The sequence below is a fragment of the Balaenoptera borealis genome (genome assembly GCF_965194805.1).
Source record: "Balaenoptera borealis genome assembly, chromosome: 12".
In the NCBI taxonomy this organism is placed as follows: domain Eukaryota; kingdom Metazoa; phylum Chordata; class Mammalia; order Artiodactyla; family Balaenopteridae; genus Balaenoptera; species Balaenoptera borealis.
The window spans coordinates 11411854-11439716 of NC_138869.1; the positions used below are offsets into that span (position 1 = coordinate 11411854).

The 27863-nt window shown below is 53.2% G+C and overlaps 1 protein-coding gene across 9 annotated transcripts in view; it reads right to left on the reverse strand.

Annotated features, from left to right (window-relative positions):
• Window positions 1-22: 22 nt before the first annotated feature.
• MTMR14 (myotubularin related protein 14) overlaps window positions 23-27863 on the reverse strand; it is a 42932-nt gene continuing 15091 nt past the window's right edge. For 3 of the 9 annotated variants that reach the window (XM_082344388.1, XM_082344393.1, XM_082344392.1), the window contains 14 exons: window positions 27591-27713; window positions 26532-26605; window positions 21699-21769; window positions 21018-21092; window positions 17136-17202; window positions 16150-16235; window positions 15801-15877; window positions 15509-15545; window positions 13015-13085; window positions 12250-12308; window positions 11953-12091; window positions 11080-11259; window positions 3525-3680; window positions 23-615 (listed from right to left, as the gene is read on the reverse strand). In XM_082344388.1, coding sequence (XP_082200514.1) covers window positions 438-615; window positions 3525-3680; window positions 11080-11259; window positions 11953-12091; window positions 12250-12308; window positions 13015-13085; window positions 15509-15545; window positions 15801-15877; window positions 16150-16235; window positions 17136-17202; window positions 21018-21092; window positions 21699-21769; window positions 26532-26605; window positions 27591-27713 — 1393 coding nt within the window. In that variant the 3' untranslated portion in view covers window positions 23-437. Of the gene's footprint in view, window positions 616-3524; window positions 3681-4702; window positions 4802-11079; window positions 11260-11952; window positions 12092-12249; window positions 12309-13014; window positions 13086-15508; window positions 15546-15800; window positions 15878-16149; window positions 16236-17135; window positions 17203-18137; window positions 18291-21017; window positions 21093-21698; window positions 21770-26531; window positions 26606-27590; window positions 27714-27863 lie in introns of those variants that run through there. The other 6 variants (XM_082344396.1, XM_082344389.1, XM_082344394.1 and 3 more) reach the window with 6 other exon arrangements.

The following is a 27863-nucleotide window of genomic DNA, read 5'->3' on the forward strand; positions in this document are numbered from 1 at the left end:
GCCAAATGATAATGCGATAGAGTAGCTGTTCAAATAGGCTTTGATTTCATTTTGTGATCTGTGTCAAACTGCCTCATTCTCAGTGCGGGTGACCCCTCCTCCCCAGGAGACGAGAATGGAAAGTGGGGGTCTTTTGTGAAGTCTCGGCCTCCCCAAGGCCCCAGGGAAACCCCACATAGTTCTGAGAGTTGACAGGAATCCTGGCAAAGACTAAGGTGGGTGGGAGGCAGTGACAAGTAGGGTGGCGGACACCAGTCAGGAAGCTGGGGTGGGGGAGAACCCCGTCCTTGGCCCTGCTCAGCCTTGGGGCTGCCATGTGCATGATGGAGAAGGGGAGATTTCCCCCCACCTTGAAGCACCCCTTGGCTGGGCACGGCTTTGATTCCGCTTAGGGCTCAGGTGAGAGAGGAGCAGGAAGCTGTCATGAGCTGGCTGCTTCATAAGGTGCTGCTGGTGCCCCGGAGTCCAACACCACGGACAAACTGCTCCAGCAGGCCGATGGCACCAGAGGGACTGGGGGCTGCTGCCCGAAGCCCCACTGTGCTGCTGTAGGCAGCCAAGAAGGCTGAGCGCACCTCCTGTAGCCGAGTCTCCCGTTCACTCAGGGCTGTAAGCCTGTGCGGAGGGAGGGAGGGAAAGAGAGAGAATGAATGCATTACCCTGGGGCAGGATCCAACATTCTCTTCCTTATGCCACACTGCCTATCCTTCTGCATTCCTCAGTAGAAGGCCAGCATCTGCCCCGTGGCCATACTACCCTTGTGGTTCAGGCCCCAAATATGTGGCCCTGTTCCTCTCTTAAACTCTCTCTCAGCTCTCAGGCTGCTGTTCCTACCTGGAGAGGCCAGAGTCCTCACCTTCAGTCACTGCATTCCCCGGGTAAACAGCTAGGAAGGTGCTGGCTTTTCCAGCAGGATTTCTTTTCTCATTCTATCTGCTTTTCCTTCCCTGGCCTCTACAGGCACTTATCACAAGTCAAGAAGGGGAACAACAAGTGTGAATTCCACATAAGGCTGTTTGATGACTTGAAGAGTCTTTAATAGAAAAGGCCTGAGATACCAGCCACGCCCAACCTCGCCCAACCTCTGGACTCAAAGTTACACGAAGTCTAGGAGTAGGAGGGACACAGAATTCGAGGAAAGGTCACAGACCCACATGAGATGAGCCCTCACGTTCCCATCCACCTAAGCACCAAGACCAGCCCTGACCACTAACTCACTCCAAAATTTCCCCTAAGAGACCAATCACTGGGTATCCCCTCCTGCAAATTTGTTAGAAGCAGCAGCAATATCCCCAGTTCCCAGGCCCAAATGACTTGCACCTAGGGCCTGGGGTAGCACACGGAGATATGGGGTAAGTGAGTGTCCAGGGGTAAGTATGGAGAGAACAGACCCAGGGAAAATAGATTGGTGGGAGTGGGGGGGGGGGTGTGAGAGAGAGTGAGAGAGTGAGAGAGTGAGAGTGAGAGAGAGAAGAAGCAGCAGCAGCAGAAGCAGGTTGTAGGGCGAAGGAAAGTCAAATAGCTCTAGCAGCAGCACTAAGAAAATGGGGCTGATACTGGATTCCTGCAATACCATGAACAACTCCGAAGTCTCTCTTGGCATGTGGGGGAGATACGTGGCCCCAGATTTTCTTTACTTCCTAATTAGGTTTTACGTAGGCTGGAGGCCATGAGTGCTTCTTTAGCTTTTCCTGAGAGCATATAACCAGGAGAGATACAGATAGTAGTTCATATTCACAGGGAATATCTAAAGGTCCATATGTATGCATTCTCATGGCCCCCTATTTTTAGGAGGCCGAAAGGGGAGAGATCACAACCTATTTAGAAACAAGATAACTGGAGCCCAGAGAGGGAATGTGATCCACTTGAGGACATACGGCAGGCAGAGACTGGAGCTACCATAGTGCCATTCCCTCTCAAGAGATGAGCTAGCAGGTTCAGAGAAGTCAAGGCTGAAATCCCAAGACAGAGCTGGTAAACATATTGGTTTTTTTGTTTTTTTGGTTTTTTTGGCCATGTGGCATGCGGGATCTTAGTTCCCCAACCAGGGATTGAACCCGTACCCCCCTGCAGTAGAAGTGCAGAGTCTTAACCACTGGACCGCCAGGGAAGTCCCCAGAGCTAGTAAACATAACAGCTAGGATTTGGATTAAATTCCTCTGACACCAAAGCCAAAGCAGTGAACCCACATACTATGTGACCTCACCAGGAATCAACCCTGACCCCATGCCCATCCTGCAATCTTGGAGGCCATGGGATCACGGAGAACCTAGCCCTCCTCTGGGAACCACCCCTAACCTGAGGGTTGGCTGGGAGCACAGAGAGCTACCCAAGGCATAAATTGTAGGATCTGGGGCTACAGCTGCCCGTTTCACTGGCTAATACCAGGTAAGTGAGGGGTGCTATTAAGCAGGGGCAGAGATGTCTCTGCTTCCTCCAGAGATGGCTCTTAGGCTCTCTGGTTGAAGTAGAAAGAGCCTACAGAAAGGTGCAGACAACTATTTCTTTAATCCTCAAAAATCTAAGAGATCTTGTATCTGGCTTAAGGGCCTGGCTATAGAGAAGGCTGTACCAGGCACCAGTGGCCCCTGAAGTCCTTGGGCTACTCCCTAGCTGCGGGGCCAGGGCCTGTGAGCACCATCTAGGAATCCCAAGGTCTGGCCCCTGCTTGCCCTCAGCAGGAATCCTTCTCGACTCCCAAGGGCAACTTGCCTCCAACCTGTCAGCACGGGAGGGTATGAACTGGATTCTGGTGGTGGTGATGAACACCCAGCACCCGGTGGGGAGGGGAAGGCCCTTAGGCAACCACAGACCAGAAGCAGATCCTGCTCCCCAGGCCACCGGAGGCTCTCCCCGCCTGACATCCGTGAAACAGCAGTGCAGGCAGGGGGCAGGCGGCAGCCAGAGAGGCAGCTGCTCTGCTAGAACTGGAAGTCCAGCACTGGAGCTCTGGAGGGAGAGGATTTTACAGGCTTGGGCTTTGGATGGGCAACCCTGTCCAATTTTCTTTCCTGACCAGAGACAAAAGCAGATGACAAAAGGGGGGAGGGGACAGCAAGGAACCCTCGGTTCTGCTTGGGAGCACAGCCCTCGGGCTAACCCAGCTCCGTTCTGGCTCCGGTCTCCACCATACACCTACTTTCACTACTCCACTGTTCTGCTTTCAAAGGGTTCTCACGTCAGGCAAAGCCTTGGACAGAAACAGAATCTTTTATAGCTAGAGTCCAGCCAGCTATCCCTAAGGGTGTGTGCCCCAAGAGGCCCACGGCTGGGTTTTAGAGGCCGGGGAGAGTGAACACACTCCAACGCACTTCCTGAGCAGTCCATCAGGCCTCCTCCATACCTCAGGGTCCAGGAGCAGTGAGGTATACTTAGCTGAGACACTCGGGAGGGGCAGGGAGCCCAGGCCAGCTCCCTGGGGCCTGCTGCTGCCTCATTCCTAGCCAGCACTCAGTGGCTCACCAGCTTTTGCCACGGGCAGGGCGGGGGGCGGGGCACCCTGTCTTCTCGAGCAAGACACTTACAGACAACTGTTAGGGAGCTCATCCGGGAGGCTGAGAGGGAGAGAGGAGTCTGTGTGCAGGGCAGCCCGTTCCGGAATACTGCCACAGCCTGTTACCATCTGCCAGCTGCCAAAGTCTGTGGAGAGAGAGGATCCGGGCAGGGGATGGTCCACTGATCTGGGGCAGAGAGGAGAGAGAGGGGAGATGATGTGGTCAGTCATATGCCTGACAGGGGAGGCCCTGGAGGAGCGGGGCGGGGAGGCTATGGTGGCCCTGGGACCGGGCCACAAGGGTCTGTTGGTAGAGCATCTGTAAAGTCAACCATTTTCTCCAAAAGTACAAGAACAGCTGGACAGGTTATGACCAAGAAAGAAGAGTAAAAACCACAAGGCAGGGACTTCCCTGGTGGTGCAGTGGTTAAGAATCTGCCTGCCAATGCAGGGGCCACGGGTTCGAGCCCTGGTCCGGGAGGATCCCACATGCCGCGGAGCAGCTGGGCCCATGCACCGCAGCTGCTGAGCCTGAGCTCTGGAGCCCACGAGCCACAGCTGCTGGGCCTGCGTGCCATGACTGCTGGGGCCCACGTGCCTAGGGCCTGTGCTCCGCAGCGAGAGAGACCACTGCAATAAGAAGCCTGAGCACCGCAATGAAGAGTAGCCCCCGCTCGCCGCAACTAGAGAAAGCCTGCACACAGCAACAAAGACCCAACGCAGCCAAAAATAAATAAATAAGATAAAATAAATTTATTAAAAAAAAAAAATAGACCATAAGGCAGGCTCAGCTGTGAGGACAATGCATCATGCAAAGACTTACAGGAGCAAAAGAACAAGAGCAAAGCATGGTGACTAAGGTGAGCCAGCAACCAAAGCCTGGGATCAGGGCATGCCTGCTCTGGCTGACAAAGCAAGTAAAATCTCAACAGCACCAAAAGGAGGGGAGCAAGGCTGAATGCCCCAGGAACCTGGGAGGCAGGATCACTCCACACTCCCTGGCATGTAGATTGGCAGAGTGGCAATGCAGAACCCAGGGCCACTGAGGTCCTATGGTAGAGATGGGAGAACAAGCCTCTTGGGGATGGTGCGGGCAGTGACCTAGATGGAAGAGGAAGGTGACGGGAGCCCTGAGCCCCGCCCTCCTCCTCTGCAGCGCCTTCCAGGAGCCAAAGTTCGTATTCACAAGCAACAACCCAGCAAACTCACTGGCTATGCCCAGAGGGAAGGAATGAATCAGGCAGCCAACTTGAAAACTTCATCAGGCCTTTTTCAAACAGAGGTTTGGGGGGTGCGGGGAGAGGAAGGCTGTATTGGGAATCTACCACTGCCACCACCTCCCCACTCACAGCCCAGCCTTCTCTGCTGTCTCTGGACAGTAGCCCAGCTGGTGGGGGAGGAAGGGAGGAGATAGGGAAACATCAAACAAGGCCCTTCCATCAGCTACCCCAGGTCCCAATCCCCAGAGGTACATCATCTTTGATGCTTGACCCTTTGTTCTTTAATTCAAGAATAGCAGAAGGTGCTCCTGTAGGGACCCAGAAACAGAGCAGAAGCGTGAATAGTGGTACAGGGGGTGGGAAACTGAAAAATTAATTGACCTTGGCCCACCCAGTTAGCTGGAGTCAAGGGCTCCTAGACTGAGATGACAGTCCCCATGGGTCCCCAGGCCAGCCTTATCTTCAAGTAGTTGCCAAGCTGAGTGCAGCTCTGGCCAGCGCTGCATCTCTGCTGATCGTAAATCATCTCCTTCTTAGAGGCAGGGAAATGGCAGCCCAGACAGGTAAGGACACTTGCCCAAGGTTCCACGGCTAGAGAGTGCAAGAAGAGATCTTTAAAGCCAAGATTGATTACAGATTTGTTGTACAACAGAAACACCTTGAGACCAGGGAAAACAGCTAGCTTTCTACGTTAAAGCCGCCATGAATCGGAGCCCCCCTGCAACATAGAGACTTGCCATATTCATTGCTCCTGCTCTACTCTGGAAGGTGTATGACAGCAGCACTGGGGATGAGGACAGGCCGTGGTCTGCTACCTGGTGGAAGCCCTAGTGACTGACAAAGCAGGGCTTCCTCCTTCCTACGTGGAGAAACTTGGTAGGGTTCAGGCCAGACACTGTATCTCTGGTGATCCTTAACTGTCTGTAAATCAGAGACAGCTGCCTACATGCAAGAGCAAGCTACACGCCACCGTGTGGTGCCTGCCCTGTGCTTCCTCTGGGTCATGCCGGAGTCTTCAGTCAATGCAACCCCTCTTGAGGGCAGCCCGGCTCCACAAATCTCACCTCTTGCTCAAACTTTAAGGTAAGGTAGAGTTTCTTTTCCAGTTTTCGGGAAAATAATTGCTAAACAGCAGAGTGTTGAGGGAATGAAAGTAATGTGAAGCAGAGGAGGCTGGGTAGGATGAGGGACTTAAGGGGCAGGGAACATGGGGGTTTCTTATGCTCCTAACCCCGCTCCCCAGGGCTATCAGAGACTCACACTTCCAATGGGAAAATGACAGATGGAATATGGTTACAGAGAGGTTCCCAGCAAGGGCTCTTGGTCTCCTAGGCTAGTCCCTTCCCTGTACTTCCCGTGTCCAGCAGGTAGCACCCCCAGGCAAGAACCATGCTTGAAGCAGCCAGGAGACAGCTGTAGTATGGAGAAGGCAGCACAGATAACAACAGGGCGCATGATCCCAGGGGTCACAAAGGAATCTCAGCAAGCAGCCAACCATCTTTTGCATCTTTTTCAAGAGTGAGCACAGTCTCCAAATGAATCTTCGTATTTGAGGCTTTTGTCAAGGAAAAGGTTGCAAAGCAACCGTTGCGTTCCTGGGTTTGAGAGCAAGGGGCTGTGCTAAGCAGAGAGGTCCTCGCAAGTGCACCTCTGGAGTAGCTGGCTAGAAGGGGCACCTAAAGATGACAGGGAACAGTCATGAGAAGGAAGCACCTGCACCTGCCGAGTGAAAGAAGGAAGGAAAACTTTCAAGTTAGCCTCGGTACACAGGTAACGCAACCAGCCTTAACAAAACCCCATGCTCTTCTGCCCTACACCCTTACTCGAGTGCAAACACAGCATCTACCTCCACCGATCTACCTACAGGACTGGAGGGCACACGGGGCCAAACCGCCCTCCAACTGGACAACTGTGGAGCTGACAGTGCTTCCAAGGTCATCCCTCCACATCCCCAGGGCCCAGACCTCTGCCCAGGAGGCTGGCTTCTTGGCAACATTTCACTCCCTTAGATGGGTATGGCCTAAGCCCCTCTTCACAGCACCAACAGAGCTGAACCGCCTCACCTTGCCCCACACCTGCCAGACCTCTGCTGTGGCCAGCTCAGGCAAGTGTGTTTTAGCTGGTCCTTTTGGAAGGGGTTACAGGAGTACCCACACAAGCAGAGCTGGCCCAAGCCACACAGCTGAGGCGAGGAGAAAGAGGTCTGGCCTGAGGTACCTGATCTGGCCTTTTACCTAGCTGCCCAGTGCCCTGACACAGCCCACAGTCCTTCAGAAATGAGACTGATAAGGACAGATCTTAACGACAACTACAGTTTACTGAGCATTTCCAGTACTCATGGAAAAGATGAGTATTACTATATGCCAGGTACTTTGCTCCATTATCTCACTTAAACCCAAACTTATGGAGACCAGGATCATTACTCCCACTTTAAAGACGGGATAAAAAAGACTGAGCTCAGAAGGGAAGTGTTTTTTCCAAGTCACACAGCTACAGGCGGCAAAGCTGGGATTGAAACCCAGGCTGACCAAAACCCACGCAAGCCGCACAGTACACTGATATTCCTTCCTGATAAGGGATGGTGGAGGCCTCAGGGATTGGCTCAGGGATGGACACGTAGCTTCCAACTGGAATAAAGCACAGAGTTTCTGATCTATGGTTGGAAAGAGGCCTTCACGTGATCCCTGGATGTGAGAAAGGAAGCACACGGAGTAGCTGGCCACCACTGGGGAAGCTGGCCAGAAGACAAAGCTAGCATGTAGAAAGAGGCAAGGAGAAAGAACCATAGGGAAACGGAGTTGGAACCTTGATGAAGCTGTGCCTGAAGGCTGCATTTTTCCAACGTAAACCAACAGTTTTCCTTTATTGTTTAAACTCTTTTGAGATGGATTTTCTGTTATTTGCATCTAAAAGCACCTGATCTGACAGCTCACAGAGAGGGCTTGAAGGTTCACAGCTAGGAAGGACCTGGGCAGTTAGTTGCCCATTTAAGCCTCTGATGAGAAAAAAGAAACCCAAAGCTATCAAGTGACATGTCTGAAGTCATGCAGGGAACGAACATTTGAGCCAAGACCCAGAATCCTAGCCTTTCAGAGAGCCTGAATGTCACCTAATCTGTACCTACCCCCCACCACTACCAAGCCTCCAGGTGATGGTCCCACAGCCTCTGCCCAAGTGAACACCTCCAGGAATGGGGCCTTAGGGAAGAATCCTTCCGTTCAACAAGGGCCTGACCCCACGGAACAAGTGACTTCAGAAACGGCTAGGACAAGATTCATCAGATTTGAAAAGTCATCAGTTTCCCTCAGCCTGGACTTCAGGCATTGGGGTATGTGTGTGTGTGTCTGTGTGTCTGTGTGTGCGGTGTGTGTGTTTGTGTGAACCAGAGACCTGTGCTTTCCTGCAGCAGCCCAAGGAGAAGTCTTTTGGGGCTCCAAGTTTTCTCTTATGGGTCTCAAGCTGGCAATGCCTTTAGGCTTCTCACCGCTCATCTCTGGTCTGGAGCTGTGGCCCCATGGGAGAACACATCAAACGTTAAGACAGGAACCCTATGTGTTACAGAAAGCAATCCGGTTTCTCTGCCTCATTAAACATAGCCGGGGACAGAGCTCATTGCTCATAACAAGCAGTTAGTAGGTGGTGAAGGATGGGGAAAGAGAAGCTATCTGGGCAGCAGAGTTGGCGCCTATGTTGTCACTTATAGCTAACCAACCAGGCCGCTGGATGTCCCTCAGCCAAGTTCATGTGCTCTTCAGGCAGCTTGGCTTCCAGCTGGGCTCAGTGGTAGCGCCATCCCTCCTCAGGCACGGACAGTGCTATGCTAGCAACCCCCATCCCTAAAGATGTCTGACTCTGGAGCAGAGACCAAGACTACACACGGAGCTGGGCACTTTACTGACCAGGGCTCGGAGAGGCATGTGAGCACTGGTCCTGCCTCTTCCCAGTCCCCAGCCCTACAGATGATGAGAGATTTAACAATGGTCCAGAAACGCAACTCAATTAGAAGCTGCTGCAGTAGCAGCTAACGATGCACAAGAGCCACTAGTCTTGCCAGTGAAGGGTACGGGGTTGGGACTGGATAAGAGTCAGCACCCCACAGAACTTTCTTCTGAATCCGACACCTACTTCTTAACTTTGAACAAAGCTTCACCAATTCTTTTCACAGGGAAGTCCTACCTTAAAAGAGATATGCTTGTAGAACCTGGGAATGTGGAGCATAGGAAACCCAGAGAATTCACATTGTAAGGGGAATTTCAGCCGTCACAGATAGCTTTACTAAATAAAGGGTTTCTTTCCACACAGTTCCCTCTGCTGCACTAAAAAGCTGATTGGCTGTTGTTACCTAAGAGAAGCAGGAAAGCTAATGACAGGATCCCTCAGGCACTTTAAGATAAGAGAGACTAAATTAATTTTAATGTTAATGGAAATATGTAATTATAATTAGAATGCTCCAAATCTGAATAAAGTAGTCTTTCAAATCCTCTGGCAGACAAGCAGCCAATCCAGAACCTTGTCACCTGGCCAGCCCAGCCTGGCTACAAGCAGTCACTCCCAGAATAAACCAGCAGAGCCATCAAACACCTCACAGCAGTCCACCCCACGCCTTTCCAAGGCGCCCCATTTTGGTCCAGTTATTCCAGCCTCCTTCACCAGGCCCCAGCTCAAAGGGCCGTGAGATCAGGAGGACACCCCCAAACCTCCTCAGCCTCCTGGACCATCCTGGACCAGCCATAAGCATCTGAGCCCCCAGTGCAGGTAGATAACCACTGGCGAGACCGAGGGAAATGACCACAAGATCGGAACTAGGATCTTTTGTCAGGAAGAAGGGAATGATAAAAAGCTAAGGTGTATGATGGGGTGTTGCCTCAGTGGGGGAGCCCCCAACAGTTGGACAGTTAAGACCAGGGAGGACCCAGGGGACAGGAGGAATCTCCTGGTTTCCTTCCCAGTTGTCCAGCAATGTCTGGACAGGCAGAAAAGGAGGCAGGGACGAGGAGCAAGAGCTCCAGCCCAGAAGAGCAAGGGTCACGCAGTGCCGCGGCAGGCCCACAGCGGCCCTGAGGCAAGCTGCACAGACAAGCGCGGTGGCACAGAGGATGCGGATGAGCACGGCACGTGGGCTTGTCTGCTCGGCACCATCTCCGCACAGCTGCCTCCACCAGACCCGTGGGGACAGAGGGGTTGTGGCCTTTATTTAACAGACTCAGCTACAGCGCTGACGGACACGGCAGTGCTCCAGTTGAAGGGCTCACCTTCAGAGGTGAGCACACAGGACCCCTCTGGACAGTGCAGCTCCTACTCACCCAGAGCTGATCCGCTCAGCCTGTGTGGGGAGGGTGCTTTTCCCCACCTTCCTCCATTGCTTGCTTTTGCCCAGAAAGGAAAAACCAGAGGACGGTGATGGGAGGAGAGTTCCCAAAGTTTCAGGGTTTTCCTTGTGATAAGCTTGTGACCTTTGGGTTCAGTTTCCTCCTTGGTAACATGCCTGCCACAAGGAAAGACCTGAAATTCTGGAGCAGTATCCAACAGAGCTGGGCTTGAATCTGGAGTGGACTTCAACGCTCACGATCTTTCTGCTAAATGTCTTTTCTCCCTGGAATTTATTAAGGACCTCTTAAGTCGCACACTTCTTTGTTCTCTTCAGAAGGGCCAGACATTCTCAAGGCCTTAGAAAACAAAGTAATTCATAGGACTCCTTCCCTGGCTGTATGACATGGAAGGAGTGTTAAGGGGTCAGCTAGGAAATGCCTCCCCCAAATGCCAGGCCATCCCTCAATCCTAAGCCCCTGGCCAGCGCTCAGCTTTAACCTCACCAAGGAAACATCAGTTCTGCGGCACACTCCAGCCACACCTCTCCATCCTGGCTGAGCTGCTCCCTTTCCAGATGTGCAGGCCTGCGAGGGTTGCCCCAGCCACACACATCTAGCCTAGCTCCCTACCGTCTGTCCTCTTCAGGGCCCCACCCATCCAGACGAGGAATGGGAGAGCCAGAAGCACCTCGGAGGATCTAGCGCCATCTCTTTAATCAGAATGTGAGGTCCACAGGGGGGCTGAGACCTGGCAAAGGCGACGGGGAGGGGCAGCCCCAACTCCCTGCCCATCACATCACAACTACTACACCTTCTGGATACCCATCTGCCAGGGCTCTGGGAAGGGGGAGTCTCAAACCACTCTGCGAACCAGCTCCTGCTCTGTATCCAAACATTAACCCGTCCTCCAAGCAGTGCGCGAGCCCGCAAGCTTGTCGATCCCCTCTGGCCTCCTGGGTACGCTGCCCGCCAGGCCGCATGCCCTGGAACCCCACTCTCCAGCCTTTTTAACAGGGAAGGGTAGCCACCCCACCATTAGGACTTTGGAGGTCCTCACCTGGGCTTGGGGACCTCCAGGGGACTGCTACCCAGCCTGAAAAAGTTGTCAGAATGGTTTGAGGACGAGGAGCTGGAGGACTTGGCTTCCACCAGCCCCTGGTGGGAAGGCAGGCGGTCCTCTGAGAGCTGCGGCCGGTTCCAGAGCACACTCTGTGGAGAGGATGAGTGGCTCTTCCTCCTGCAGTGGAAAGATAGGGCTGCTGGCTAAGGGGCCACCTCGGGCAAACCCTCTGCCCACTTGTACTAAATCTCAGGGCCCACTTTTTACTTGCACTGGAAAAATGCCACATGGGAGTGGGCATACTTCAGCACCCCCTTGGGCTCGGCCATGGGCAGCGAGGGCTGGGTCTTCACAGAGGGACTGTGACGTCTGAACAAAACTGGCCTGCTGGCCTCAGTGCACACGCTGGAAAACAGATTCCTAACTAACACTTTAGTAACTGACCTTCCCTGCTAATGTTATACAAAATATTGAGCCCTTTGTCCAGGGGGAAGGTCATCTGATTCTCAAAGGAGCTGACCCTCAACAAGCTCCCAATTCCCAATCATTATTTTGTATTCACCCCTTTTTTCTTTTTCTAAGCTGGCCCCCCACCTCCCAGGCAAATGATACAAGGCAGCACCCCCAAGAAGTCCCTCTAGCACCAGCGCCCCTCACCCGACCCTGTCTTCCCAGCCCTGCAGCTTCCTCCTTCATCCCGCAGTGCCCCCCACCAACCAGATGGCTGGCCTCTGAGGCCCAGTAGAGACAGCAGGGCATGGAGCTCAGCTCTCAGGCCTGCTGTCGGGGGCCCCTTTGCTCCTGGGGCTCCCTGGAGTTGGAGCCCTGGCTCACAGCTGTTAGCAAGCTCAGTTCCAGCCTGGCCCTCACCAAGCTGCCTGAGTCTGTGCTCCTGCAGGGACCAGCTCCACGGTCTCATAGGTGAAGCTCCCGGCGGCTCCTGGGGAGCTCTCCATGACCAGAGAGAAATCACTGCCAAGGCTGGTGGTGCTGCCACGATCCTTCCGTCCTGAAAGAAGCCAGTGCCATCAGTCAGCACATTATCTTCTCCTGCTAGGGGTCCCCCACCTCTTCCACACAGAAGAGAAGTTTCTAGAACAAACAGTCCCTATGTGGTCTAGAGTCAGAAAGATACACAGAGAAAGTCTGCTGGGGCCCATGACTCACTCAGCATGCAGATATCTTCCACAGTGAAGCCTGCATCCCGGGCTGGCAAACTCTTCCTCCTATAAACAGAAGCCAGGACAGTGAATTCCAGATTGGGCTGCAGTCTCCCACGTCCCCCGCATGCTGCCCACCTGGGAAAGAAGCTCCAACTCACTGGAAACTCATGGACACAGGTCCTACCTAAACTGCTGCAGAAAGGCCAGGCCCACTTCTGGGAGGCCAGCAAAGCCTGCCGCCTCCCTGTCAGTGTGGCCCTCAGAGTTCAAGTCTGGTCCAGCACACTAGGAGCTTGGATTTGGAAAGCTTGGACTTGGAAAGCAAGCAAAGACACCAACTCTCACAGGGGTCCTAAAGCAATTGCCAGGCAAGACCCCTGTGTTTGCCGGGCTGGAAGCAGACTCTGCTCTGTGGCGGTGGGCTGTGCAGACACCCCTCTGCAGCAGCGCAGGGAAGGAAGCCATCGGCTCAGGCAGGAGAATCTTCTGCCATGGCGGTGGCATGGGGAGCTGGGAGTCCCCCTATCCTTGGGCTGGCTTTTCCCCGCAGCAACGAGCCCTGCTCTCCTAGTCACAAGATGAGCCTCTTCAGCCACTGGCCCTCCCCAGGTACCCCTACCTGCCCTCAGAGTGAAGGCAGGGACAGGAAGCCAGCCGGCCAAGCCTGCAGGGAAGCCGGGCAGGGATCAGGCAGCAAGCAAGAGCCCCCTGCCCTAGCGCGGCCCTTCCCGGAGCACCTTGCTCCCAGGGAGAGCAGGCCTCTCCTTACCTCTGTATCTTCAGAGCAGAGAACTCCTCAGAGATGATATGCTTCAAAAAATTGAAGCAGAAGAAGAAAATCTGAGAGACCAAAAAGCAGCACACATGAGAAGATAGCAGTCTCCAGGGAGAAGAATCTAGGTGGCAGAACTCCCAGGAGAGGGCAACCAGTGACCCTGGTCAACCCCTGATGGACAGCAGCCCTGCTTTGGGGACCCTGCTGGATATTCTGGTGTAGAAACAGTACGGGCAGTAGGGAAGGCTTAGGAGGTCGCGCAGCTGTGCCTGGGGTGGGGCAAGGAAGGAAGGGCGTTTCCTTCCGGAGAACGCAAGAGGGTAAGCCAGTGACGTTTCACACCATCTTCAAATTGAACACACACGTTCTCAAGCTACTGAAAAGGATGAAGAGAACAGCTGCTTCTCTCCCTCAGCCTCTCCTAAGAACCCCAGGGAGAGAGGCTAACAGGGAAGGACAGCTGGGAGAGAATTTCGGGGCAAGAAGATTAGTGGACACAGCAGGAACACAATGCAAGGGCAAGAGATCAGATTTTGTAGAAGAAATACCCAGAAACAGTGGTTCAGGAGAACCAGGGGTGAGGGCAGCCACTGCCTGGCCCACAGCCTGCACTGTTCAGAAACTGTAAGGGGCAGGACGAAGTCTGAGGCGGGCAAAAGCCGGAGGAGGCTCCTGAGCTCTGACCCCGCATCCGCATCCCCAGCTCCGTGAGCAAGTTCTCTCTTCTCCCTTCCAGCCAGTGCCCTGGTCCAATGGGCCTCTGTGAAGTGCACACAATGCATAGTCTCTGCAGTTGATTCTGAAAGGTGTGGTCCATCAACCCCTCACTTGGAAAAATACCCACAGGGTATCCCAGAGCCCCGTAAGGTCTCCTCAAAAAATAAAAGAGGAGGGAGGGTGCCTAGGTCAGGCCAGTATGAAAACTTTGTTACATAACTTTTTTTTTTTTTTGGCCGCCCCGCACAGCTTGTGGGATTTTAGTTTCCCGACCAGGGATTGAACCTGGACCCTCGGCAGTGAGAGCACGGAGTCCTGAGCACAGAGTCCTAACCACTGGACAGCCAGGGAAGTCCCCGTTACATAAAATTAAATAGGTGTCTTCACCACAGATTTTTTAGTCTTTAATATGCTAATGTGCTCTGAGAGCCTCAAAGGCAAAGGAGGGGTACGGAGCTGTTTAACAGGCCCCAGCTTTTTGCATGTTTTTAAAGTATCAGAGTTTTGAGTGTGTGCGGGAAGGAAGGGAGGGCTAAGAGAAAAGCCCACACCCCGCCAACCCTCCCAGCTGAGAAGACCCTCTTGTTTATGTCGAGACGTGGCCAGGGTTTGAATCCAGAATCCACTGGGCTCAGCCGCATCCCCTGCCCCGTCTCTGAAGGTGGAATCTGGCCTGCTCTGGGGATGGGGAGACAGCATGGGGGACAGCAGGTACTGGAGCGCCAGCTCCAGCAAGTCTCAAAATGAGAGGCTGCAAAGGGGCTTTACGTGCGGATTTCAGTGCCGAAGTCACCGCCTCTGACAGAGTTCATGGAGGCCTCTGAGGAACAGGCTTATGAGCTCTGCAGTCCTGGCAGGTGCGATCAGTGCTCAAAAGAAGAGATGTAGAAGGAGAGAGGAGCAGCTGAGGGGGAGGAACAAGAGAAGAATGCACAAGATAAGATGCCCAGAAGAGGCAGCTTCAGGAGGGTGAGAAAGATGCCTCAGGAAAATGGGGGGGGAGCCAACACTGCGTGCAGCTCCCACGCTGGGCATCTGGACTCATTCTCTTTGTGAGGCAGCAGAATCAACACCGGGAGACTCAAGGTTAATCACATTACCCAAGGTCACCCAGGTAGTAAGTGGCACAACTGGGGTTCACACTCAGGTCTGACTCCAGGTCTGTGTGCAGGGAAAACAGGCTGAAAACAACAGTACCAAAGAGCCAAAGACTGAAAAAAGTAGCTAAAAGGATAAGGCGTGGACAGAGCAGAGAGGAGGAAGGAGGGACACCGCCCGGACAGGAAGGGGACCCACAGCCCGCTGGCCGGGACTGGTCTGGTGGTGAGGAGCTGGCAGGACCCTGCTTGCACGGAAGGCCCTGGGGCTTAAAAGCTGCCGAGTGGGTGTGATGAGACAAGGGAGGACAGGGAAGAGCTTCTGGCTTTAGCTGTAAGGATGAGGGGCACAGGAAAGGACTTGTAAATTGGTTCCAGAGTGCAGAAAACAAGGTCACCCGTAAGAAGGCTGGCACAGAAGGGGGGGAAGAGGACTGACACACGAAGGTCACAGGTAAGTGTTCTCTCCGCGAGAGAGGGAGACTGAGGCTCAGAACGGGGCTGCTGTGCCAGTGCTTTTCCTGCCACGCTGCCTGATCCCAGCACACACCAGGCAAGGAACCGCCCCCAAAGTGTGGACACCAAACAGACCATCACCCTGTCCCTCCTGGGGGTAAAAGAGCCCGAGCTCGCGGAGCCCTGACGTGTGCTCGCGGACCGTGAGCAGAACCCACCTCCTCTCCTTTGCTGAGTCGATCTACCAACATGTGCCTGAAACAAGAAGGCGAGGAGGTCAGAGCGAGCAGCTCCCAGACACGAGGATGAAGGGGGACCAGAGGCACAGGGACAGCCCATGGCTTTGGCACCTCAGCCTCAGGTGGGCCCGACCACACCTTCTCTCTTCCCAAGGGGGTGGGACCGTCTTCGCCTTCAACCCTGTCACAGGGGCCACCACACCCACGCACTCAAAAAGGCGGTTCCCAAGCACCGGAGCACCCCATAGCCCGACAGTTCCCGAAGGCTCACCCGAAGAGGAACCAGTCGTAGGCTACCGTTAGGTAGAGGATCTCAGCGGGCTTCAGGGACGCGTGGATGAGCCCGTCCTGCAGGAGACGCACCCAGATCAGAAAGAAGCCTCCCCATGACGGCCCCTCCTGGCCTCGGGGGCTGGGTCACAACCCCCGCCCCCGTGACAACCAGGCTGCCTGACAGCCCCCGGAGCTGGGTTAAACACGACACCTGCTCTGGACACGTGAGGTCCCTCGCTCCGAAGCCTCTCTGCTTTCTGGAAACAGTCCTAGCGCTCATAGAGAGTACATCTTGGAAGGGCCTCTGAATGCTCCCTGACCCCACGGCCCAGCCCGTCCATACTCACAGCCCACAAGGAAAGGCGCAGGAGAGAGATGAAGAGGGGCGTCCGGTCCCAGCCTGAGATACAGTGTACCAGCAGTCCGCTGTCATCTACACAGGAACATGGAACGGGAGGCCCAGGAGAGAAGCAAACACGGGCTGATGAGAAGGGGATGTGCCACCGCCCTGGCCTGGGGTGAGAGCCAGGCCACCCCAGAACCACGGCCTAGCTCCAGGGGCAGGCACGTGATGTTTCTGCCAACCTGGCCACAGTGACTGGTTCAAGGATGGGCACTGGATCCAAACTGAGGCAATGAGCGGGAGCTCTGGGACAGAGGCCGTCTCCCTCTTCTGGAGGGGTTAAGATGGCAGGAAACAAGTCCGGAACGATTGCCAGCCATGAAGCTAACTAAACAGTGGGTATGAGACAAGGAGAGATTCTTTGTGGTATTTGGCACCTGGCTCTGCTCTTGGGCCTTCTTGGTTATATAAACGAATACATTTCCATTTGTTCAAGCAAGTGCAACCCCACACAGGTCCTGACTGATATGGAGGAACCAGAGTCAGACCGCCCTAGGACACTGAGCACGATAGGCTCATCCAATCAAAACAGTCAAACTGGCTGGAGTACCCTCTGGAGAACAGGCCCTCCAGGGGCTCTTGTGTGTGCCCAAGAAGAGGCCAGGACTGACTTTCTCTCACCTTTCTGAACCAAAAGAGGCCACTGAAGCCCCACACAAAAGGCTGATGCTCAAAGCTCAAAGGCCAGCTGACCCAGTGCAGAAACACATCAGCAAAAGGCTGATGCTGAAAGCTCAAAGGCCAGCTGAATGTGGTTCAGATGGTAACAAGTTCATAATTTGGGGCATGGAATAAATCTGCCAATGACAAGGGAATCCCCAAATCCTTCTCCCATAGAGCAAAAGGCCCCAGTAAACACACATTCGCGACGTCAAGACCTGGGAACACCCAGAAGATCCTATGGCTTGAGGCAGGCAGAGGCAGACTCACCGTCACTGTTAATTATGGAAAGCAGCAGTTTCAGGTAGTTTTGTGTTTGTTGCACCAGATCCCAACTCTGTTGGAGAAGAAAAATAAAAGGATTCTATGAATAGGTGTTTAACTCAGAATGGGAATTTAAAGCATTTTAAAAATAAAATGCTATGAGTTATTCTGGGGAAACAAGTACCCCAGGCTCACTTCACTTGTCACACGTCTCTGCACCCTCACCCACGGGCCCCTCCCTCAGTGTGCTCTGACCCAACCTGCCGGTGAAGGAGGGGAAGCCGTGCAGGAGCCTGGGCAACCCACAGCCCCACAGCCACGAGCAGCGGCCGGACACTAGCCTCCTCTGAGCCCTGGGCTCCGGGCACAGCTGTCTAGGGAATTAACAGAAGCCGACAGAGAGCCTTGAGCCCGTGGCCATTGTCACCAAATGGAAAGAGCCATTTCTTTATCGGCCATCACATCACAGAAACTAAGGTAACCATCAACCTTCTCATCAATCACGTTTCATACGTTTTTTATTGCTACTCACTGCATAGTCTTTTAATGAGTAACAAATGCAGTCTGTTTGGTAAACAAAAATCTTTTAAAACAGGAGGCCCGTGAGGTGGGAGAGCAAAAATAAGCAAAAGCCACAGAGATTGGAACCTCTGTTCTAGCCCAAGCTAAAGGTCTAGACTAGACCCTCTGAGAAACAGTCCATTTTGGAATCCGGAACCCCACGGAGGGGCCTGACCCAGTTCTGCGGCCCCCTCCCCCTAGCTGGGGACAGTCTCTTAACATGACTGCTTCTCAGTGTCTGGGGCTGTGCAGAGAGGGCGGTGGATGCCAGCTAGCGAGAGCGCCCCCACGGGGAGGGTGAACACAGCACCTGTAATTGGAATGGTTTTCCCAGGAATTTAAACCAGGCTCATTTACCTGACCTTCCCACGGACCCTGGAGAGTCCTGACCCACTTTCAGGAGCTCCAGAGAAAGCCGCTGCAGTGCCGTGCTAATAAACTTATTACCCATGGTGGCTCGGGGGTCTCTCCACTCATCTGGTTCAACGTGTCAGACACACCACTGCCAAGAGATTTCCTCCGAGCTGTGATTCCAGCGGGTGAGGAAAAGCAGGAGAGGCGGGAGCTACGCAGCAGGTGTGCAGGGAGGTCAGGCTGGCTGGGGGAGGACTGCAGCGGCCGGGAGAGGGCAGGAGGTGACCAAAGACGAGCCCGCAGGGCAGCTCCCACAACGGCAGCTGTTTGAAGGGGACACAAATGACCAAGGAACGGCGGCAGACACTGCTGGCCACCGTGCCCAGGGCTGGAGCAGGAACCACAGCCTGGGGAGCGCTGGGTCGGCAGAGGCCCAAGGTCACACAGCTAAGCTGAGCTGGGGTCTGGACCCAGGACTGTGGTCACACACTGCACTGTAGGAACACTTCCTCAGATACCAGAGTGAGAAACAGAAGAGGACCTGGGAAGTGCATGAAAATCTAGGCTCACCTCTGACTCTCTCAACCTATGTGTGCCGTGACAAAGCCTCCGGGTGCAGAGGTGAGAACCACATATCGGCCTTATGTTTCCATGCCTGGTGCACTCTTTCCCTGGCTGGCAAACTCCTACTCATCCTTTAAAGGCCCAGCCCCATTATCTTCTCTACAGAGTCTTCTTCTGTGGCCACTGGTCAATATCCCTACTATGCAGGTGATGGTTATGCTGTTGCCTCGGAATTTTCCTAGACTGAGCCCAGTGAGGGCGGAGGCCATTTTGGCACCTCTGCATCTGTAAGGCTTCGTGCTTAGGGACTAGGAGGTACCTGTAGAATGTTCTTTCACTGACTGTTCATAGTCAGCGGCCAGCTTGAGGAGCAGCTGCCACTGGAAGGGGTCTTCGGGCACAGAATGAAAGAGCAGAGCTCTATGGAATTCCATCGGGCCACACAGAGGTCAGCAACACCCACACATGCACTACTGCTCGTGCAATGGGAAACAGTGGTGTGAACGTGACTGTGGGCCTGGCCCTGGGACACAGCAGTGAACGCAATGACTCCAGCCCTGAGGCTGGAGGGAAGGGAAGGCAAAGTGAATCGCTGCAGGTGTGCTAATTAAAAGGAGCCCTCTAAGATGCTGCAGGACCATGGAACTGGGGAGGTGAGCCTAGCCTGACCCATGGGGACCCTTAGGCAAGGCTTCTTGGAGATGGTGACATGCATGTGAGAAAAGGGGAGGGAAAGCACACGAGTGTTTGTGGCAGAGAGAACAGCATGTGCAAACCTGGAGAGCATCTTCCCTAAGGGGTGGAGAGGCGGTCAGGGTAGCTGGAGGAGAGGGAGGGGACAGCCAGTGAGTCACAAGAACAAGCCTGGACCACGTGGAGCTGGGTGGACCACATAAGGGTCCTTGGACTTATCCTGAGGGAAAAAGGAAAGTCAGTGGCAGCTTTGAAGGAAGGCGTAACAGTGACGACCCTGCCCCATCATCTGAGTATCGCGCTCTGCCAGGCCCTATTCACATGCTTTACGTTCACTATTTCCAGTCGGTTGCCCCTTCAATGTGGGCCCACGCTCAGCCATGAGACGATGGTAGCCTGCATTAGGCCAGTGACCTAAGAGATGGAAGCAAGAAGGACTGGGGAGTTTCCCTGGGGCAGAGACTTACAGAACTGATGGGACCAGCCATGGATGTTGGGGAGAAGAGGCCCCATTTTTCGAGTCTGAGCATCTGGGTAAATGGTGGAGGGCCCGGGGGTGCTGTGGGTTGTGGCCAATTCCATTTTGGGCAGCTTGAGTTTGAGGTGCTTGCATGACGGGACACTTGGAAAAGGAAGTAGGTGTGGATCACCGAGAGAGGCCAGGCGGGGCCCAGAGCCCGGATTAATGGGAATGTAGATGCAAGCATCCAACCTCTCTAGGGATGGGGGAGAGGAGGCACATCAGAGAATTCTTCTTGGAGTGGACACTCGAGCCAAATCCTGAAGGCAGTGTGTCAGCCAGACAAGAGGAGGCTGGGAAGGCCAGCCAGGCAGAGGGAACAGACATGGGGAAGGCAGTGGGAAGAACGAGGTTACTTGTCCTGGTTGAAGCAAGTGGCAAGGACACTGCTAATGGCCTGTGGGCTCGTACAGTGGGCTAAACATGGTAGAGAGATGGATCCATCCAGTAAGATTGGGGACCCTTCAGACTTCCTTGGTGGCACGGTGGTTAAGAATCCACCTGCCAATGCAGGGGACACAGGTTCAATTCCTGGTCCGGGAAGATCCCACATGCCGCGGAGCAAAAAAGCCTGTGTGCCACAACTACTGAGCTTGCGCTCTAGAGCCCGTGCGCCACAACTACTGAGCCCGTGTGTCACAACTACTGAAGCCCATGCGCCTAGAGCCCATGCTCCACAACAAGCCACCGCAATGAGAAGCCTGCGCACCGCAACGAAGAGCAGCCCCCGCTCGCCGCAACTAGAGAAAGCCTGCGCACAGCAACGAAGACCCAATGCAGCCAAAAAAAAAAAAAAAAAAAAAAAAGACTGGGGACCCTTCCATGGCAGACGATGAGAAGAGGAGAGAAGCACAGTGGAAATAATTTTAAGGTTTCTATAACCAAATCAGGTCAGGTAGCTCTGCACTTTCTCTGATGGAACACGCATTTAAAAGGTAAAATGAAAAAAGTCACTAAATCCCAGAGCTGGAAAAGCAAACTCCATGAGGTCCTCCTCTGGAAACAGAACCCCCTGGTGGATGCAAATCTTTTAGTAAGTCATGGTCAGAAAGCTTTGATTTTCTGGGCCAAGAAAGCAGGAGGGAGAGTTAAACAGGTAAGCAGCTCCTCCTTTCCCAGGAGGTCAGAGGTCACAAGCCAGGCCTTCAGGTGTCTGCCTGAGGGACTCGTGGGGCAGGCACCAGGGGTCCCCTCACCTGATACTGGCTCCAGTCAATGTTCAGAGAGCAAGTCAGGAAGTCGGGGATGCTCAGAGGGGCATCAACGTAGTCCTAGGGACAGAAAGACACTGTGAGATGCAGGCTGGCCACCAGAAGAAGCCAGGATGACCAGGCAGGTTGAGGCCCTGAAGCTGTGGCTACCACAGGCAGGCAGGATGTCCCCCCACAGTGCTCGCCTTCTCAGGGCCAGATGCCTGTGCCACCCTGGAAGTGACAGCTTAAAAATCAAAGGGACCAGATACTGCTGCCAAGTGGAGCTTTTCAGTTGGCCGTTTGAGAGTGCTGACGGCTGACGGCTGACACAGAGGTGGTGAACCGTGTTCAGCCTCCGGCAGCTCCCGGGCTGCTCCCGCCCACTGGGGTGGGGCAGACGGCTGCTCCTGCTCTGCACACAGGTAGCGGAGCAAAAATGAAGGACTTCTCCTACCCTGTCCCTGAAAACTCGTTTACAGAAAGGGAGAAATTAAAGGGGGAGACAAAAGTATATATGGTGAGAGTTTAAACATGTACATACAAGGAGGAGAGAGAGAACAATAATGAGACTCATTCAGGGAAGAGCAAAGAAAGGAGAAGGGTAGCTGTTTTCCCCAAGAAGATTACTAGCTGGTTTCCCTTCACAGACAGAAGACCCAAGCTGATGAATGTTACTGCTCATACCTGCTTCCAGTTAAAGATGAGCCCTTCAGCCATGTAATCCCGATCCTTATATTCCTTGAAAAATTCACAGCCTGGAAAAGAAGGGCAGAGTCATGACACCACCCTTCCTGGCCCAGTGTCCTGAGATGCCCCTGGGTGCTGGAGGACCGGGGTGGCCACCAGCTCACACACTCCAAAGTGGGCCCCAGCTGACACGAGTGGGGACTGGGCCAGGCGAGCGGGAGCCTCCAACGCTCCTTGGGTTTCTAGCCCAGACCTTCCCGATGAAGCAGCCCCTGCCTGCACACCTCCGTATCTCTCTCCATCTGTGTTCACTGGTTGTTGTCACTTTTCTCTCATTTCAGGTCGCTTTGCCCTACAAGCCCCTGAAGTGCCAACAGCCAGCGAACAACAGCGTGGTTTACAATTTGAGCCCCGGCAGCACTTTCTCAGCAACTTACCTAGTTACGGAGGATCACCCTCCCTCCTGATGCAGACACACTTCAGAGATATTGAGGGTTCAGTTCCAGACCGCCGCAATAAAGCAAGCCACACTAATTTTTTGGTTTCCCAGTGCATAGTAAAGTTATGTTTACACTGTATTATAGCTTATTGAGTGTGTGATAGCACTATGTCTAAAAATATATATATCTTAAATTTTAAAAATACCTTAAATAAAAAATACTTCAGGGAATTCCCTGGCGGTCCAGTGGTTAGGACTTGGTGCACTGCTGTGGGCCCCGGTTCAATCCCTGGTCAGGGAACTAAGATCGTACAAGCTACACGGCACAGCCAAAAAAAAAAAAAAAAAACTTTATTGCTAAAAAACGCTGACCATAATCTGAGCCTACAGTGAGGTGGAATAGTAACATCGAAGATCACTGATCACAGGTCAGCATAACAAATGGAGTAATAATGGAAAAGTCTGAAGTATTGTGAGAACTATCAAAATGTGACAGAGACATGAGGTGAACAAATACTGGAAAAATGTCTCCAACAGACTTGACACAGGGTTGCCACAAATGTTCAGTTTGTAAAAAATGCAATATGTTAAGAGTAACAAAGTGAAGAGCAATAAAATGAGGTCTGCCTGTACCAACCTCACAGGCTTTCAGTGAGGACCGAACATCGTAACATGAGAGAAAGGACCACGGACAGTGCCTGAAATGTGACAGGTGCTCAAGAGACACGTCCTTCTCCAACAAACCTCGCCAAGATGTGCTTTCTGTATCATTCACTAGAAAAACTATAAGAAACACCACCAGAGTAAGACCTCAGGAACAGAGAGAGGAGTGGAGAGAGAAGCGCTTTGGCAATGTTCCCAGCTTCAAACCTCAGCCTTTCACGTAGCTCTGTGACTGTGAACAAGTTAATTTCTCTAAGCCTTAATTTTCTCATTTGTAAAGTGGTTAAGGATGAAATGAAATAATACGTATAAAACACCTGGCACAGCACTGGTACAAGTGGCACTCAGGTGACAGCATACTGGTGCCATCCTCATGCCACCGCTGCAGTGAGAGCCCCAGTGCAGCCCTGCAGCTCAGCCTGGGGAGAACGAGGCCTGCACTCCTCCCAGTTCCTCCACCGGGACCAACACAAACTCCAGAGGGCACAAGGCTTTGGCCACAGGTCCAAGTCTGGTGAGGTCCCCAAAGGCAACAAAACAGTTGCCTGAATTCTGTCAAAGTAGCCACAGGCCATAAACATTCACATGGAACTCTCCAGCTCCTCTTGGGACATGCTCCTGTCTGGGGCCACACCAGGGGAGAAAGGAAAGGTTCTTTCGTGGAGGAAGGTCTGGAGACTTAGCCTGTGTGTTCTTCAGACCTGGCTCTCACCACCCCACACACTCCTGCACTCGAATCCCCCAGGCCTCACTGTGGACGGGGAAGTCAGGAATCAATCCTCAGCTCTAACACTTCAGCGTATTCTTGGGTGCCTCACTGGGAGAAAGAAAAAATATAAATATCAGACAGAAGCCCTGAGCTTATGAGCCTGGGTTTAGGAGGGACACCAATCATTCCTCAGAACTCCCGTGAAGTGCTCTGTTTTCTCAAACTTGAGCGCTTGAATCAACACTGCAGGCTCCAGGCCAAGCTCTGACCAGCATATAACGCAGAAGCAACTGACTGTGAGAAACGGAGAGAATTAAAACAGCCTCAGTACCCAGGGCAACGCCTTGACATTCATTACCTGAACGGGCTTCTGAGCCCGTTGAGAGGCAAACAGATGGGACCAAAAGTGAAGTGAGAATGGACGCTCGCTCAAGAGGGAAACAAATTAGACTCATGCTGGGGAGTTTTCGGCCCCGTCTATCTTGGTGCCCTAAAGGAAGTGCTCCCAGAACACTTCTCATTTTCAAGGGCTAGTGTAAGCCTAAGTTAGTCTGACAGAGAACTGATACCACCGCAGTTCCTGTCTGGGCTTCAAAGTCATCAGAGGGCTCAACAGAGACCCCTGAAATGGCAGCAGAGTGCATTTCAGGACTTGGTCTGGATAACGGCAATTTTATGAAGTATAATAATGTAGGCACGTAAAGAAATTCTAGAACATCAGCAGAGGAAGCAAGGTAATTAAGGTAAGCAAGGTAAGTGCGTCTCTGTCCCCTCATCCGGGTGTGCAACAGCGTCTCCTGCCACCGAGGCGTCTGGATTTTTACTGATGCCTCTTAACCTCCCCTCGACACCATACACAACTATCAGACGCAGTACACGATATTCTGGGAAGAATGGGGGGAAAAATTCACAGAGATATGGTATCATCTTACCATTCTGGCATATTCTTTTCCTACCATTTTGTGTAAGCACTTTTTCTCTTACACAGTTGAGATTGTACTATTTAATTTTCTACCTTGCTTATTAGCACCTTAAGCATTTTTCTATGACTATGTAATATCTCGTTCTACTATGGATGGCTGTACCATCATTTACATCATCATTATTCTGATTAATGAAAACATTTCCCATGTTTGGCTGGTATAATCAGACATGATGAACATCTTCAGGCCCAAGCTGGCTGGATTATGGCCTAATGAATAACTGGGTCAAAAGCTGTTACTTAATATTTCAGGAGTCTTTTAACAAGCTGCCCAACGACAGCAGAAAGGATATTGTGCTACTGTTCTGGAGCAAAACGATTTTTTTTCTTTTCTTTTCTTTTTTTTAAAGTGTGGTGTGTTTTTGTTTTTGTTTTTTCTTTTTGGCCACTGCCATGCGGGATCCTTATTTCCCCGACCAGGGATCGAACCCTTGCCCCTTCAGTGGAAGCACGGAGTCTGAACCACTGGACTGCCAGGGAAGTCCCACAAAACAATTTTTTCTAAGCCAAGTCTTACCGAGAAGCTGAATACAAATAAAGAAAGCTGACGCCTGGTTCCTCAGCCAACTCAGTCCTCTCCCATTCATTTGGCAGAGAGTGCTTCAGTCTGGGGACCCCCAAAGCATCTCCTGAGAGTCAGGAGCCTAGTCTGAAAACCAGCCTTAGAGCTACCTGAGGGAAGCTCCGGTGCAGACCCCCACTGGGGACGCCTCTGTCTCGACGCATCTCTGACGCTGCCGAGCCCATGGCATCATCGTCATGGTTCTGCACCTGCCCAAAGCGAGCCTCTCCTCCCACGCACCCATCACTCGGCCTGGTGTCGGCGAGCGCCTGTCACGGACAGGTCTGGCACTTCACCCAGAATAAGCACCATTAACCACATTTTATGCAGGGTGAAACTGATGCTCAGAAGGGTTAAGGGACTTGTTCAAGGACACAGTGCTGGGACTGGAATGCACGCCCAGCCCCACATGCCACCGAATGCTAAGCTAGCAGAGAAGAGTGAGGAGAGACCCTGAAGGAGGCCACTGTAGGACAGCCAGGCCACAGGGGTCGTGGTTTGGATACCACCAGCTCACACTGATGAGGATACCCTCTGCCCACCAGGCAGTGGATGAACTTGAGGTTCTCATGAGAAGGCCTCGTGGCTCTACTGCAACCTGGGGTCACCAGCCTGCTCTCTCTATTGGCCACATGGCTCCAAGATGAGGAGACAAGATCCAGCACAGGACTGAAGGCAGGTGCTACTGCTGAGGAACAGGAGAGAGGTTTCAAGGAGAAAGAGTCCACTTCCTGCCATCTGTTGACAAAGTTTGGTGCTGATGTTAGGGCTCTAATACCTCCTTGAACAAGCAGGTGTTGCCAGAAAGAAAGCTTAAACGCTACAAACTGGACCAACGCAGCTTCAGTATCCAGTGCAGAGAACACTGCCCTGGCCACAGGTCGCATGCAGTCGGTGCCAGAGACAAATGCAGCCAGCTGTGTGCTCACCACGGTGCTCTGTGACACGGTGAGGCCACCAACCACGTGCAACTGGGGACAGAGCACTTACACCCTCACCACGGCAACAGCCAGCGCAGCACAGCTGGTTGCTGACACGGAGGACTAACGATGTCATTTCACACTGAAACAGCACATTAGCTGCACAGAGCACGCCGATAAACCTGACCTCACCTAATCCGCACAACAAGACCCTGAGCTAAGCCTCACCAACTTCCAGTGACACCTGAGAAAACCTGAGGCTGGGCGAGGTGAAGTAACTCGCTCAAGAGGGCAGTAGGGAGGGCCTGAGCCAGGACTCCATTCCCGGGCCCCTCCCAGGGGAAAGCCCGCCCCCTTCCCCCCGAGGACAGCATCCTACCCTAAGGCGAGAGCCAAGGACCGGGAGCTGCACTGCGCTATGCTGAGCTACGGCAGATCCTGCCCGAGGGCTCCGGGGCATCTGTGCACCTAAGTGGCCAGGGCCTGAGGAGGGCCTCTAAGAGCCCCAGTCCTGGGAAGCCTGTCCCTTGACCAGACCTTGGAAAGAGCCCCTACCTGGATACGGGATGGAGAGGAGAGTGAAGTCGGCATAGCGCTGGGCTTTGTCCACCTTCTCAGAGGAGGTGACACTACAAGACAGGATACAACGTGTTACGGCATCACAACACACGCACACCATTCCCCACAAGCGTTACCACAGCTCGAATGATCCTCCTGCTACAGAAACTACTGTTCAGAGTTAGGAATGACGCCCTCCAGGGGGCTTACTTCCAACGACTAAGAAATGCGACTGCTCTGCCGCCTCTACCCCAAGTCACCAGGTGAGAACGCCGACTCCCCCCGACACCACAGCACCCGCAACGGGACCTAAGCCGCGGAACAAGCTTCCCGCGAAGGCAGCACCGCCCCCTGACCCGGAGGGCAGAGTGAGAAAAGAGCAAAATAACAGAGACACTGTCCAAAAGGGGCCCTGAGGCGGACACTCGCCTCCACCATCTTCTCCGGCATCCACTGCGGACACTCCCAGACAGCATCTGAGAGACGCAGGACTACTGTGACAGCAGCGGGATGTGCAGGTGACTGCAAACAGCTGAGCTGTAACAGCCTCAGTGTGGCTTATTTTCTAAGACACACTTGGCATAATTAAAAGTGGATATTATAAAAAATGAACAACACTTTGGAAAAATTCCCCAAATTTCATCACCCTAACCCAGGTTCCATTTGTTTCTAATTTTGCCTTATCGCATGAAGATTTGTTCCATACAGGACATAAAAACTGAGTAAATACTGATTTTTTTCGATCCACTTTAAAAGAGACTCTCATCTACCAGAGATGGCGCAGCGGCAGCAGAGCACACGTTAGAGACCCACGGCTCCCTTGGTGCTCTCCGCACCACCACGAGCAAGTGACTTAACCTCTCCGGCTTCAGTTTCTCCCCTGCAGGAGGGGGACGCCAGAAGCTCCTTGCAGGGGAGGGCTGTGTGAGGATACAGGGAGAGGATGCACGAGGCCGGGCACGCGGTGTGCCCCTGTAACTGCTGTGTCATCTCCGACCCCACGAGCCTGTGAGCACACGGCCTCCACCCACTTCGCAGGGGGTGCCCTGCACTCACTTCATGCCAAACTTCACCTTCTTGTTCTCCACCATCAGGTCACAGATGTATTTCACTGACAGGTACCGGAGCAGCTTGATGTCATACCCTCTGACCTTATCAAAAAGATGCGTTTCGGAACTTCTGAAACAAAGAGCCAGAGGGAGAAGCTGCACTGCACATTCATCCACAAAAGTCTGGGGCCTGAGGGGCGCGTTCAAGGAAGTCTAGGTTCTACAGAAGAACTTCTGATTCCCTTCTCCAGAAGACAGAGGGAGGGCCAAGACAGGACAA